This window comes from Macaca nemestrina, chromosome 11, assembly GCF_043159975.1.
Source record: "Macaca nemestrina isolate mMacNem1 chromosome 11, mMacNem.hap1, whole genome shotgun sequence".
Taxonomy (NCBI): Eukaryota; Metazoa; Chordata; class Mammalia; order Primates; family Cercopithecidae; genus Macaca; species Macaca nemestrina.
The window spans coordinates 82,793,006-82,807,191 of NC_092135.1; the positions used below are offsets into that span (position 1 = coordinate 82,793,006).

The 14,186-nt window shown below is 35.2% G+C and overlaps 1 protein-coding gene across 2 annotated transcripts in view; it reads left to right on the top strand.

The window, feature by feature from the left end:
- LOC105468265 (zinc finger protein 804A) overlaps positions 1–14,186 on the top strand; it is a 344,320-nt gene that overhangs the window by 261,390 nt on the left and 68,744 nt on the right. For both annotated transcript variants that reach the window (XM_011718363.3, XM_011718364.2), the window contains exon 2: positions 10,215–10,358. In XM_011718363.3, coding sequence (XP_011716665.2) covers positions 10,215–10,358 — 144 coding nt within the window. The remainder of the gene's footprint in view (positions 1–10,214; positions 10,359–14,186) is intronic.

Below are 14,186 nucleotides of genomic sequence, written 5' to 3' on the forward strand. Positions count from 1 at the left end.
TCCGAATTTCTTCTCATTTCTAGAGGACCCACTTTCTGGTCCCTCAACTGTTTCCAATGTTTCTTTTCATCTAAAAAATAAAATGATGTACAGTAACCTCCTAATGAAAACAAAGCATCATAGGTAGAGTGAAAGTCTGCTGTTTTTTAGTGTTGTTATTAACAGTTTACACAAGTATTCTGGGGTTGCTACTGTGTTGCTTAGTTACCCTGAACACATTATTTTTTTCACTTTATAATAGCATGTCATGTTTTACTGTTAAGTACATATGTGTAAGTATAAGAAAATTATTGCTTATCAGTTGCATATAAATTCAGAATAAGGAAACAATTACAGATTGTACAGAAGTGGCTGAGATAGTGACACCTTTGCTTTCTGTTGGTTCAATATATTCAAACTTTGTTGCATGCATATAATTGAAAATATTGTATAAAATCACATTCAGGCTCTGTATATAAGGAATACGTGAAACACCCGTGAATTTTGTGCTTAGATTTGGTTCCCATCCCCGAGATATCTCATTATGTACATGCACATATTTCAAAATCTGAAAAAAAATTTAAGTCCAAACCACTCTGGTCTCAACCATATCAGATAAGGGATACTCAACCAGTACTTCATGATTCAGTCTAGGTAGGTTATGTGTGTTTATTGTTTTTCTAGTCTCTCTTTCATTTGATTTTGTTCTGGTCTTTATTATTTCCTTCCTTCTGCTAACTTTGAGCTTAACTTGTTCTTCTTTTTCTAGTTCTGGGAAGTGTAATATTATGTTATTTATTTGACATCTTTCTTTTTTGATCTAGGCATTTATTGCTACAAACTTTCCTCTTACGATTGCTTTTGTTGCATTCCTTAAGTTTTGGTTTTATCTTCCATTGTCTTCCATTTTCATTTGTTTGAAGACAATTTAAATTTTTCCTTTTAATTTCTTCAATGACTGGTTGTTCAGAAGCATGTTGTTTAATTTCCATGTATTTCATAATTTCCCGAAATAACTCTTGTTATTGATTCCTTTTTTGGTTTTATACCATTGTGATCAATAAAATTTGATTACAATAAAAATTGATCAATAAAAATTGATATCATTTTAATTTTCTTAAATCTACTAAACCTTGTTTTGTTGCCTCACATATAGGCTATCCAGGAGAATGTCCTGTGTTCACTTGAGAAGAAAGTGTTTCCTGTTACTGTTGAATATAATGTTCCATACATGTCGGTTAGGTCCATTTGGTCTAAGATGTAGTTTAAGTCCCACGTTTTCTTATTGATTTTCTGTCTGAATGAACTGTCCATTGCTGGAAATGAAGCAATGGATTTCTCTAGTATTATTATATTACAGTCTATCTCTCCCCTCAGATATTTAACATTAGTTTTGTGTATTTACATACTGTAACATTTTTATTTTTATATTGTTATAACCTCTACTAAGTTGACCCATTTAACACCATATAATGACCTTTTTATCTTTGTATTCAGTTTTTGACTTAAACCCTGTCTTATCTAAATATAGCTACTTACTTTGGTTTTCATTTGCATGTACATCTTTTTTCATTTATTTACTTTCAGCCTCTATGTGTCCTTACAAGTGAAATGAATCTCTAACAAGAAGCATATATTTGGGTCTTGTTTATTTAATGTATTCAGCCACTCTATATTTTTGATTGGATAAATTAATTAATTTACATTCAAGGTAATTGTTGATAGGTGAGGACTTACTGCTGTCTTCCTATTCATTGTTTTCTGGTTATTTTGTAGATCTTTTGTTTCTTTCTTCCACTCTCGATGGCTTCCATTGTGATGAAGTACTTTTTTCTCTAGTGATATGCTTTTTTTCCTACCTTTTTATCTTTGGTATATCTATTATATATTTTTGCTTTGTGGTTATTGTAAAACTTAAACGTATATTTTATAGTTATAAGAGGCCACATTAAGATAATAACAACTTAGGCCAGGTGCAGTGGCTCACACCTGTAATCCCAGCAATTTGGGAGTCCGAGGTGGGTGGATCACCTGAGGTCAAGAGTTCAAGACCAACCTGGACAACATGGCAAAGCCTCATCTCTGTTAAAAATACAAAAATTAGCAGGGCATGTTGGCACACACCTGTAATTCCAGCCACTCAGAAGGGTAAGGTAGGAGAATCACTTGAACCTGGCAGGTGAAGGTTGCAGTGAGCCGAGATTGCGCCACTGCACTCCAGCCTATGCAACAGAGTGAGACTCTTTCTCAAAAAAAAAAAAAAGGGGTAATAACAACTTAACTTTGAGAGCATTAAGAAACTCTACATTTTCATTCCACTCCATCTTGACATGTATTTTGATGTTTTAATTTGCATATTTTAATAGTGTATATTTCTTAACTAATTATTGTAATGATAATTATTTTTAATATTTTTTCTTTTAACTTTCATACTAAATACGTAAGTGGTGTATATACCAGCATTACATTATTAGATTATTCTGAATTTGTACATACTTTTGCAGTACTCACTTTTATCAGTTGGTTTTACACTTTCATGTTTCATGTTACTGGTTGGAAGAACGCCGTTTATCCATTTTTGTGAGACAAGTCTAGTGATGAGGTAATCCCTCAGCTTTTGTTTGTCTGGGAAAGTCTAACTTTCCTTCATTTCTAAAACACAGATTTGCTGGGCACAATATTCTTAGTTGATAGTTTTTTCCTTCAATAGCTAAGTAATTCATCCCACTCTCTCCTGGGCTATAAGTGCTCTGCTGAGAAATATGTTGCTAGTTTTATTGTCCCTCCTTTATATGTTATTTGATGCTTTTTTATTGCTGCTTTCAGGATTTTTTCTTTGTCTTTAATTTTTGACAGTTGGAGATCCTTAACCTTCCTGTACCTGGATATTTATATCTTTCCTCAAATTTTGAAAGTGTCTGGTATTACGTTTAAAACCAAGCTTTCTACCCCCTTTTTTCTCTTCTTCTATACTTTTATGATTTAAATATGTGCTGTCTTGATGCTGTTCAATAAATTCCATAAAGATGTTTTCTTCTTGTTTTATTATTTCTCCCCTGACTGTGTATTTTTAAATATCCTTTCTTTGAGTTCACAGATTTTCTTTGTCATGACGAATTCTGCTGTTGATGTTCTCTAATGCATTGTTAATTTCATTCATCATATTTTTCAGCTCTAGAATTTGATTTATACTATATATTATTGATTATTTGTTAAATTTATTGTTTTGGATCATTTATTGTCTTCCTGATTTTATTTACTCATTTTCTATGTTTTCTTAAAGTTCACTGAGCTTCTTTAAAACAGTTATTTGGAATTCTTTCTCAAGGAGTTTTTATATCTCCATTTTCTTAGGTCAGCTAGTGGGAGATTTTGTTCTTTTGGTGATGTTCTATATCCTTGGTTTTTCATGGTTCTTGTTGCCTTACATTGATGTGGATGCATTAGAAGTAGTTTTTTCTTCCAGGTTCTTTGTCTGGGAAACCCTCCTCAGTCAGTCTGTCCAGAGATTCTGAACAGACCACCTGGCATGATTCAAGAGTTGGCTTATTGCTGGAATCTAAAGTCGAGTTGTCCTGATGCCTAGGTCAGGAGGTAGGTAGGCCTAGAACCTATGGCTTTCCTTAACCCGGGGTCCACAAGGGCTGCCTTGGCACTGGGGCGGGCCATGAGCCTGAGTCTTCAAGGGCTGGCCACCCACTAGGATGAGTTTGGCATTTGGTTCCATTGGGATGAAAATGGAGCCTTAACTCCACAGGAACAGGTCTGAGTCCATGAGGACTGGCTTGGAACTTGGGTCTACAGGGGTGTTCTTGGGCTCTCAGTGTCCTCAATGTCCACAGTGTGTGCCTTGGCACTGGAGTATACTATGGTGGGCCTTGGCCCTGGGTCCTCTGGAGTCCAGGGCATGGGGACTTGCCTGTAACTTTTATCTGCTGGTGCTGGTGTATAGGTACTACCCTAGAGGCTTGGTCTGTGAGAACTTGACTGGGTCCTAGGTCCTCGGTGAATAGCCTGGAACCTGGTTAAACAATGGAAGTCTTGGGGCCTGTGTCCATGGTTACCTGTTTGATGTTTGAGGTCAGAAGTGCCAACTTGGCATTAGGGCAGACTTGAAGTCTAGGACCATAAGAACTGCCTTATCTGTGAGTGGACCTAGATTATATCCATAGGAACTTACCTGGAGGCTGGGTTTTCAGGTGCTGACCTAATGACTAGGGCTGCAGGGGTCAGCGTGGTATTGGGTTTGGTCCAGCACATGGGTCCACTAGGGTCTGCCTGGCATTGAGGCTGATCCAGAGCCTGAGACTACAGGGTTCAGCCTGGTGCTAAGAAAGGCCCAGAAAAAGTTTGCAAGGATAGCCTGGATGCTGCAACTATGGGAACTTCCTTAGTGCCAGGGTGGACTTGGAGGCTCTGTTGGGCCAGCCTAGAATCTGATGCCACAGGCAGTGGCATGGCAATGGTTGGGCCTGGATCCTGTATCTGCAGGGACTTGCCTGAGAGTTGGGTTTGTAGGTGCTGACCTGATAACTGGGGCTGCAGGTGTAGACTTTTAGCTGGTGAAGGCCTAAAGCCTGGGGCAATGGCCAAGCTCAGTACTGGTGCATTCAGGAGTCTTGGGCCTCTGGGGTTGGCCTAGGGTATGGGCAAACCAGAGCCTGAGGCTGCTGTGGGCCAGCCTTGTGTTGGATGAGGTCCGGAGTCTGGGGCTACTGAGGTCAGCCCAGTGGTGGAGTCCCAGTGGTGGACTGAAGATCAAGTCTGTTGCTCAGGCTTGGAGCCGGGGGCTACAGAATCTAACCTGGTGCTAGAGCAGATCTAGAGGCTTAGTCCACAGGTACTGTCCTGGAATCTGGGGCTCTGGGGCGCTGCCCAGCATTAGTTTTTTGGGGGCACAGGGCTGGTGTTGGGATCTGAAGCAAAGTCCTATGTTCACATTCCTCTCCTCCTTCATGTGGAAAATATATCTCTCCATACTTTCTTGCTTGGAGTTGGTGGAAGAGTGGCATGGGTAATGTAATACTATCTTTCCTACTTTCTTCAATGGGTATTTTCTTATTTCAGTGCTATATGTGGGTGCTGTAATCTCATCTGATTTCCTTAGCTCTTATGAAGGTATTTTTATGTGTGAATAGTTGTTTAAATTGATGTTTCTGCAGGAAATAAACACTAGGGAGTCCTGTTTTCCATCATGTTGCTGACATTGACCCTCTTTCCTAATGTACTCATTTTCAAGACAAAAAGGGCAGTCCTAATGTTATTTATTTGTTATTTGTTGAATGTCTGCTAATGCTGGGCTCTGCTAAAAGCTCTGGAAATAAAAAAGTAAGGAAAACAGGTACAAATTCTTTCCCTCAGAGAGCTCACACTTATCAGGGAAGGTTACTTGTATATACCCAATTAAGAATACCTTCGGAAAGAGGCCATATGCTATGATGAGGCCACTATGAAGTGCATCATGTTGGAAAATAATGTTTCTCCCTTCAAGGTTCTACTTTGGTGCTATTCATATTTAGTATTAGGGGATATATTGTCCTTGGGGTGTGGGTAAACCATTAACTTCTCTATTTCACTTTGCTGTCTCCAGAATTTATTGTACTGCCGAGTTGCTGTGGTCACCAATTAAGATTTGTGACTTTATAACTTGGAGGTATATGCATACTGCTTCCCTAAAAGAAAGGATTCAACCTTTACTGTTTTTACATATATATAAAAAGTGCTGAGTTAGAATGACCTGACTAGTTGCAGGAAGATTGTCCTTCTTTTTCACTTTGTGCCTTCACTCTCAGTGACACAGTACAAAACTGTGCTCATAGTTCAATCTAGAATGGCTTTACCAGATAGAGGGTGAACATTTTGGATTGCATGTATAAGAACAGCTGTGCTCCTTTTTCATCTCACTCAAATGTATCTCTTACTTTCTGCTGTGGGATGGAGGTATTTAATATGTGCTTTACAATCTCAGTCAGTGCCTGTTTCAATATTAGCCACAATCAAAGAGAGGGGTCATGGAATGTGTCAGCCTGACTAGGAATGATTTTGTCTACATACATGTTTTTAAATGTATGATCAGTAACAATACATATGACTCCTTTCCCTTAAGATGCACATACAATAATGAAGTCTTTTTTTACTCTGCTAATATTTTCTAGAACACAGCCTTGATTCCTTAACTGCACTTAACATCAACTTGAAAGTCTGGCTCAAATGTTTGTAATTGTGCTATCACTTTCAAACTTAAATTCGGCCATGCTATGTTTCTTTTAATAACTTAGAGGAGGATAGAGTTAGAGAGAAAGCAACAGAACACACAAATATATCAAAATGTTAACAATAATTTTATTCAAGTGAAAATCGTATGTCTTTTATTATAGTTTTATAACTTTTCTATAGCTATTAACATTTTTAAAATTGAAGCATAATTTTAATTTTTTTCTGAAAAATAAATTGTAATGAGAAATAAAGCAAAGAGATGGGGAAATACAGAATAAGAGACTAAGAAGCATAGAAGATGGTAATGTATGGGCCTTAATGGAATTTTGGTTTGAACAACCTATTTTTAAATATTAGAGATTAGAGCTATTTGCCCACACTGACTGGGATATTTGATGACAATACAAAATGATCGTGGTTTCTCTACTGTTTTTGTTTCTTTGTTTCGATCTGATATTGCTTTTGTGATTATGCTTTTTAAAAGTCATTCTAATTTAGAGATATATACTGAAATATTTACAGAAAAAGTGATATAAAGCTGGGAATGCATTTAAAAATTATTTGGGCAAGATGAAAGGGTATGAGATGGGATAGGATACAATAAATCAAGATTGACCTTGAGTTCATGGTTACTGAAGCTGATTAGTGGATACATAGGGATGATTATACTCCTCTCTCTTTTTTACGTGCTTAAAAGTTTAGAAATAATTAAATACTATGAACAAGACTATTTGGGTTTAAATATGGAGTGAACATTTGCTCATTATATCCTGGAGCTACTTAACTTTCCTGTGCTTCATTATTTCCATCTGTAAAGTGAGGAAATGAAAAGAATCAGGATTAAATGAGTTAATACATCCAAATTATTCATCAGTGACTGACCCTAAATAAGCACTAACTAAATGTTAGCTATAGTTACTTTTAAATTACTGTTTTTATTTTTAAATCTAGGCTGAAGCTAATATTTTTGAAGAATGCAATTTGACCAAGAAATCTGTTCCGCTGCAAACCTTCCCACCTTTGTAGATGGAGTAAACAGAAACCAATGATTGCTTCTCTGGAGGAATATCAGTCTTATTAAAAAAAAAAAAAAAAACAAAAACAAAAAAAAAAACCTTACAACATAATAAGAACTAATCAAATATTTATAGAGAGGAAGTAGCTTTATTGTAGTTATAATGAATGGGGAAAATAAACTATTTACCATGAAATTTCTGTTAGTTTAAGATTGTCCAGAGAGCTAATTCAGCTTTAATCCCAAAATTATTTCCATTTCCTATATTGATTAGAATGTTATCTCTGCCTCAAATGCTTTAGCCATGAAATCATATTACTTAATTTTTGTTTCCTTTAAATTGACTAATCCATAAAGTATTATTTTGAAGATTTTATTGAAAATTCAGTAAGCAATCTGTATCTACATTACTTACTTTTACCCTTTTAAACTAAGTGTTTTTAACATATTAGAAGAATCAATTAGTGTAATTAGGAATAATTGACAAATTTATCGAGAAATGGTTCATTATTTACTGAAATTGATGGAATTATGCATAAACCATTGAGTTATTTTGTGATTTATCACTGTCTTAGTTCATTTGTGTTGTTCTAAAAGAATACCTGAGGCTGGGTAATTTATACAGAAAATAGATTTATTTGACTCATGGTTCTGCAGGCTGTACATGAAGTATGGTGCTGTCATCTGCATCTGATGTGGGCCTCAGGCTACTTCCACTCATGATGGAAGGGGAAGGGGAGCCGGTGGGTGCAGAGATCACATGATACAAGAGGAAGCAAGAGAGAGCTACAGGAAGATGCCAGGATCTTTTTAACAACCAGCTCTCAAGAAAATTAATATAGTAAGAACTTACTCACCTCAATCCTCCATGGAGGGTGTTAATCTATTGATGAAGGATCTGCCCTTATCACCCAAATACCTCCCATTAGGCCCCACCTCCAGCATTGAAAATCATTTTAACATGAGGTTTGGAAGGGGAAATTATCCAAACTATAAGAGTCACCTTTGTTGTGCAGTTGATACAACTAATAAAACGTGACAATATTTAAAATGAGAAAGTAACCTATGTAATATGGCAAATGTATGCATTGATTACTACAAAGTATGCATCCCACATGAACTTTATTATATGTGATGTATGCACGAATATACAGTGCAATAATATAAGTAAAGTATTAGTCATGTATTAAATTATTGGTGAACCACTTTTCAGTATTGTAGAAACAATTTAAACAAATTGCTTTAATTTCATACTATGAGTCCTTTCTAGTTTATATGTGTAAGGAGGATAAGTGCCATTGCCATATAGAGGACTACATTTTATTTATAAATATCAGTGCTAAAAGTGTGTTTTATAGTAGTACATAAGAGACTTGACTATATAGTTATGATGATTTTTTTTTTTTTGAGGCAGAGTCTTGCTCTGTTGCCCAGGCTAGAGTGCAGTGGCATGATCTCAGCTCACTGCAACCTCCGCCTCCCAGGTTCAAGCAATTCTCCTGCCTCAGCCTCCGAGTAGCTGGGATTACAGGTGCCTACCACCACGCTTGGCTAATTTTTGTATTTTTAGTAGAGACAGGGTTTTACCATGTTGGTCAGGCTGGTCTTGAACTCTTGACCTCAAGTGGTCCACCTGCCTAGGCTTCCCAAAGTGCTGGAACTGCAGGCATGAGCCACAGCACCAGGTCCAGTTATTTTGAATTTTAAAGGAGTTGTATATAAGATAATCTGGAAGTTAGAAATATATTTTACAGTGAGGCCTAAAGTTTAGGTATTCTTCACATCATGAATAATGTTTACACACGGAAATATTGTCCAATTTTCACTTCTTCAGTGAAAGAATTGGACAGTTTTTCCACGTGTAAACTTTATTCATGCCTGGCAACATTGAATTGACTGCATCTGTTGAGGGGCTCAGGTTGCTTCTGCTTATGGCAGAAGGGGAAGAGGAACCAGCAGGTTCAGGGATCACATGTGGCAAGAGGGAGCAAGAAAGAGCTTCAAGGAGGTGCTAGGGTCTTTTGCCATTATTTGTGAAATTTACTTCATTGACATTTAAGTAAGCATGAAATAGCAAGTAGTTTATCTTAAATGTAACTTAAAACACACAGTCAAACATTTGGCCATTTTATGCATTGTAAACAAAAGCTAATGATGATGGGCTATATGTTCATCTTCTCAGAGGTTTGGTTTTATCACTGTCTGTCTTTACTGTGAGTATGATGAAAACAATCGCTTTTGCAGTTTAATCCCTTCAGTTTAGGTAAATAACTGAAATAACCTGCAGAAAAGTGTTTTATTTTCCAATAAATAGAAATTATTTTAATGTTCATTCTAAATTGATACGGGTCAGGATAAAAAAAAATTAGCCAAGTTAAATGCCTAGTTGAAATGAATAATAAGTTACTAGATAGATAATTAAGGAAACAAACAAAATACAAAACTTGTATATTTGTGCACAAATACAGACCTTTTTAAGCAGAACACATTTTACATGTTCAGAATAGAAAAATTTTCTGTTAGCTGAGTCATTGCCAGGAATCCGCAGTTGAATCAAGACAGTTATGTGATTTTCAGGTTTTTTTTTTTTTTTTTTTTTTTTTTTGAGACGGAGTCTCGGTCTGTCGCCCATGCTGGAGTGCAGTGGCCAGATCTCAGCTCACTGCAAGCTCTACCTCCCGGATTTATGCCATTCTCTTTTTCAGTTTTTATGCTAACCTAGCATAGGAACTTGTTCAATCAAGGACTTCTATTTATTTCTATCATTTGCATTTCTCCTCCACATTTGTGCTATTTTTCTGTTACTTATCTTGGCTGCTTCTGTTAGCCTTTTAATTTTTAAGTCATAATTTATTCTAACTTGGTTTTCTAGTATTTGCTTTATTTTCCTCTTTGCTGTATTCTGTTTCTAACTCTTATTATTATACTATAGTTGACAACTGTTAGAACAAAGTAAACACAGGGGAGAGCTAATTGTATCCTTCCTTGAAATTTTATTTTTCAGGACTATGCTGAGAAGGAAAATACCATAGCAAAAGCTTTGGAAGATCTGAAGGCAAATTTTTACTGTGAACTCTGTGACAAGCAGTACTATAAGCACCAGGAGTTTGACAATCACATTAACTCATATGACCATGCTCACAAGCAGGTAAGAAAGAGATGGGCAAAAATTCTGCCATTTCTGGACTTGTGTAATATTTTTAATTGTGTAAACTCTATGAATATGATATGATATTCTCATTTAATTTAATTCACTCTACAGTTTTGAAATATATCATTCTGGGATGATAATTTGATGACTTACAGCAAAGTCCTTTTTTTTTTCTTTAAGAAAAAAGGCACCAATAGCAAAGTATGAAATAAATAACATAAAGAAATACTATTCAATTGCCTTTTTATGAGTAAAAGTGTTTTGAAAACAGTATTCTACAAGTGATGATCCTCTTATTGTCCTCAAATGTATTGTTTTAAACATTTAAATCAATAATTTATGTGTTATTTTATATATTATTGCATGTTATTTATAAATATAATATATAAATATGTTTATCAAAGTTAAATAAAATTTGATATAGTTTATCATAGAAAGCGTTTTGGATTTAAACTACCATGAAAAAGTGTGAAAAAAAGAGTCAGTGTGCTACAAATGGTCCTAGGTTATTGATTGAGTACTTAATATATCTATGGTTTTGTTCATTTTAATGTTTTCATTTTATTGTCAATTGTAAATCCCAGATTAATTATTACTATCAATTATAAATCCAAGATTTTGCAACACTCTATGTAAATGAGTTTAAAATAGTGGTACTGTTATAAATGTAATTAATACAAATTCTACTTTCTAATATGCCTTATATTTACCAATAAAACTTCATTCATTGTTTAGCTAACTTGATACAATACAAAGTATTAGCATTAATTTATAAACATTTTCTATTTTAGCTATCACCCTTAAATACCATGCCGAGTATTCATTTTGGTATGAATTTAAAGATACATTTTTAAGCAGTTGAACCTGCCCTAACTTTCTGTTATATCAGAGTTATTTATTATAAGAAAGAAAAAGTAGGGAAAGTGATCATGTTAAATGATAATGGACCAATTGTGTGTACTTTCTTTTGCTGTCAATCCTGCAATCGTTCATATCAACTACACTGTGCTTGGAGAGGATGGTGTAGGGAAGAATTTACCCTTCAATTACATACTTCACCAATTAATGCATACTTAGCTTAGTGATCTGTCCTTGCCTTTCTTTCCCCTGGTAGTAGATCTATTTTATGCAGATAAATGTTAAATGCAAATCATTATCTTAAGCTACATATGCACTAATAGTTACATTATTATTATAAAAACATAGGAGATAGCTTTATATAACAGGAAATACAGTATTTTAAGGATAACTATACATCTCGATATTCTGGAATGGTCTCACTTTCTACCACTGTCCTGTTTTAATTATGAAAAGTCCTTATTTGGATAATAAATAATATGGTCATAATATGTATGTTTGTGGAAAAGCAGCAATGTTTTTAGATACTTTTTAAAAGATGGACGTCTAAAGGCAAGGGCCTAGTTAATGTAATTCTTCATGCTAGTATAATGTAAAGTTAAGAGCTATGTGTCACACAGAGTTTGGATATTTTTGCCCTTGGAATCTCATGTGGAAATTTGATCCCTGATACTAGAGGTAAGACCTAAAGGGCGGCGCTTGGATCTCTGGGCTGATCCTTTATGAATGGCTTGGTGCCATTCTCATGGCAATGAGTGAGTTGTCACTTTTACTTCCCAGGAGAACTGTTTGTTAAAAAGAGCCTGGTACCTGCTCCCTCTCTTTCTTGTGCCCTCTCTGGCCATGATCTTCCCATGCTGGCTCCCCTTCCCTTTCTACCATAAGTGGAAGCAGGCTGAAGTCCTCACCAGAAGCAGATGCTGCCCTCACATTTCTTGTGTAGCCTGCGGAACTGTGAGCCAAATCAGCCTCTTTTCTTTATAAATCACTGAGCTTCGGATATTTCTTTATAGCAACACAAATGTACAGAGACAGTGTCCATCATAAATCATCAATAGGTACTTAATTCTCAATTTCAAACTTTCTAAGTGATTCTTTCATATAACAAGATAATTAAAATAGTTCTCAGTACAAGTATGACACTCTGAATTGAGTGACATACTGTTAATCATTGAGATTAAAAAAAAAGAAAACAAAGGAAAGTTGAGAATCAGGAAAAGGGAAAAAAAAAAAATTCCTCTAGACTTCTTCATCTGCCCTTAAAGTAAAGTCGTAGTTGTGTCTGTCCTCTCACCTGGCAGCCTATGGGCAATTCAGAGTTATTTTCCCTGTAAGAGATTTGTCACACTGATGCTATGAAGAGATAGAAAAGGGAATGATTGCCTTATTGCTGCTGCCCCTCAAACATCTTGATTTTTGTTTTAGTGGTTTCAATGTAACTGAAATACCTCCCAACAGGCACTGAAGTGACCTTCACTTTAGCAAAGTCAAGATTCAGTGCTTTGCAGCATGTTGTTTTGTTCTGTCCCAGAGGAAGTCAAGGTCAGGCCAGGTTGTTGGAATGTTTTGTTTCTGCAAGGACTTCTATTGCTATAGAAATGAAACAGATTTAGTCCCACATTTGAGCATTTCATAATAATGTAAACTGCTGTTTAGTGATCCGATACTTGAAGGAGTTACTTCTTGATATTTGGTAATAGAAATATTCATTTGTGGGGAAAAATGTACTAAAACTTAATTTAAAAGTAGGAGATACCGGTAAGGTAATGCACAATACAATCACTTCAAATATCTTCCCTGGGATTTTTTGGTGTGTGTGTGGTGTGTACTTCAATCTAATTGAATGTCTGATGGTTTTTACTTTACCATTTAGAGCATTGTTCTCTTAGGATAAGTTAAAGACATATAGTTTGCTCCTAAAGAGCCCTCAAACCCAAAAATATTTTTGCCCCAAGAAATGTACACAGGCACACCCATTTACATATATGTAGCTAATTATAAAAGTGTCCTGTTTTGACATTTTTCATTTAAAGCCATAATTGGGATTGAAATAAATTGTATATTTTGTCTTGAGTATGCACCAGACTCTGGATAATCAGTTCTAGCATCTGAAATAATGCCATTTTCGTGCACCTTCCCCATGTCAACTTTATGGTTCTTCCTTCCCTTCCTTCTGCCATCTCCTTTCAGGTGGATGGCTGTCTATTGACTCAGCCCCTGTTGAGGGTAGGGAGCAAAAACTAAAACTGTAAGCAAAGATTTCTGTGCTGTTACCTAAATATAATTATTCCTCACCTCCCCAAAAAAAAGAATACAAGAGATAAATGCATCTAATTTTACATATTTCATTTTGTAAAATCAACTAAGAACTGTAATCCAATAAAAGTCCTGCCACGTTTAGTTTTTACCACTGAAACTTTTATATGTATTTAAAAAAAACTATAAGAAAGCCAATTAGAGTCAAAGTGATGCATATTTATTTTTATTTTAATAATCATTTATTAACCCTTGGGAGTATATTCTTCTTATAGTTTACATGATGACTTGGTTGGTGGTATCAGTGAAACTGTACAGCTTTATTTTACTATTTTATTTTTAATGCACTTTATTAATGACCATCCTTTAACAAACACATTTTCTCAGAATAAATCTGTTTGGTGAAATAGTTTGTGAATTTATCGTACCCTTTATCCTGTATAGATTTACTTATACTTTATTTTATTTTAAAGAAATTGAGATACCTTCTGGAATTATTCTTAGTAAGTTCAAAATTTTAAGAAGAAAATTCATCCAGGAAAAATATGCAAAATCTAATATTACCATCATGTGGAGATTTGAGAACAGTACATCCCGAGAATCAAAATTTTTATTTCCTACTAATCCTATCAAGAACCAAACCATAAATTATCTGCTGAAAGGATTATCTCATAATATATTTAAAATTATCCTGGCACCTATAGAAACTAA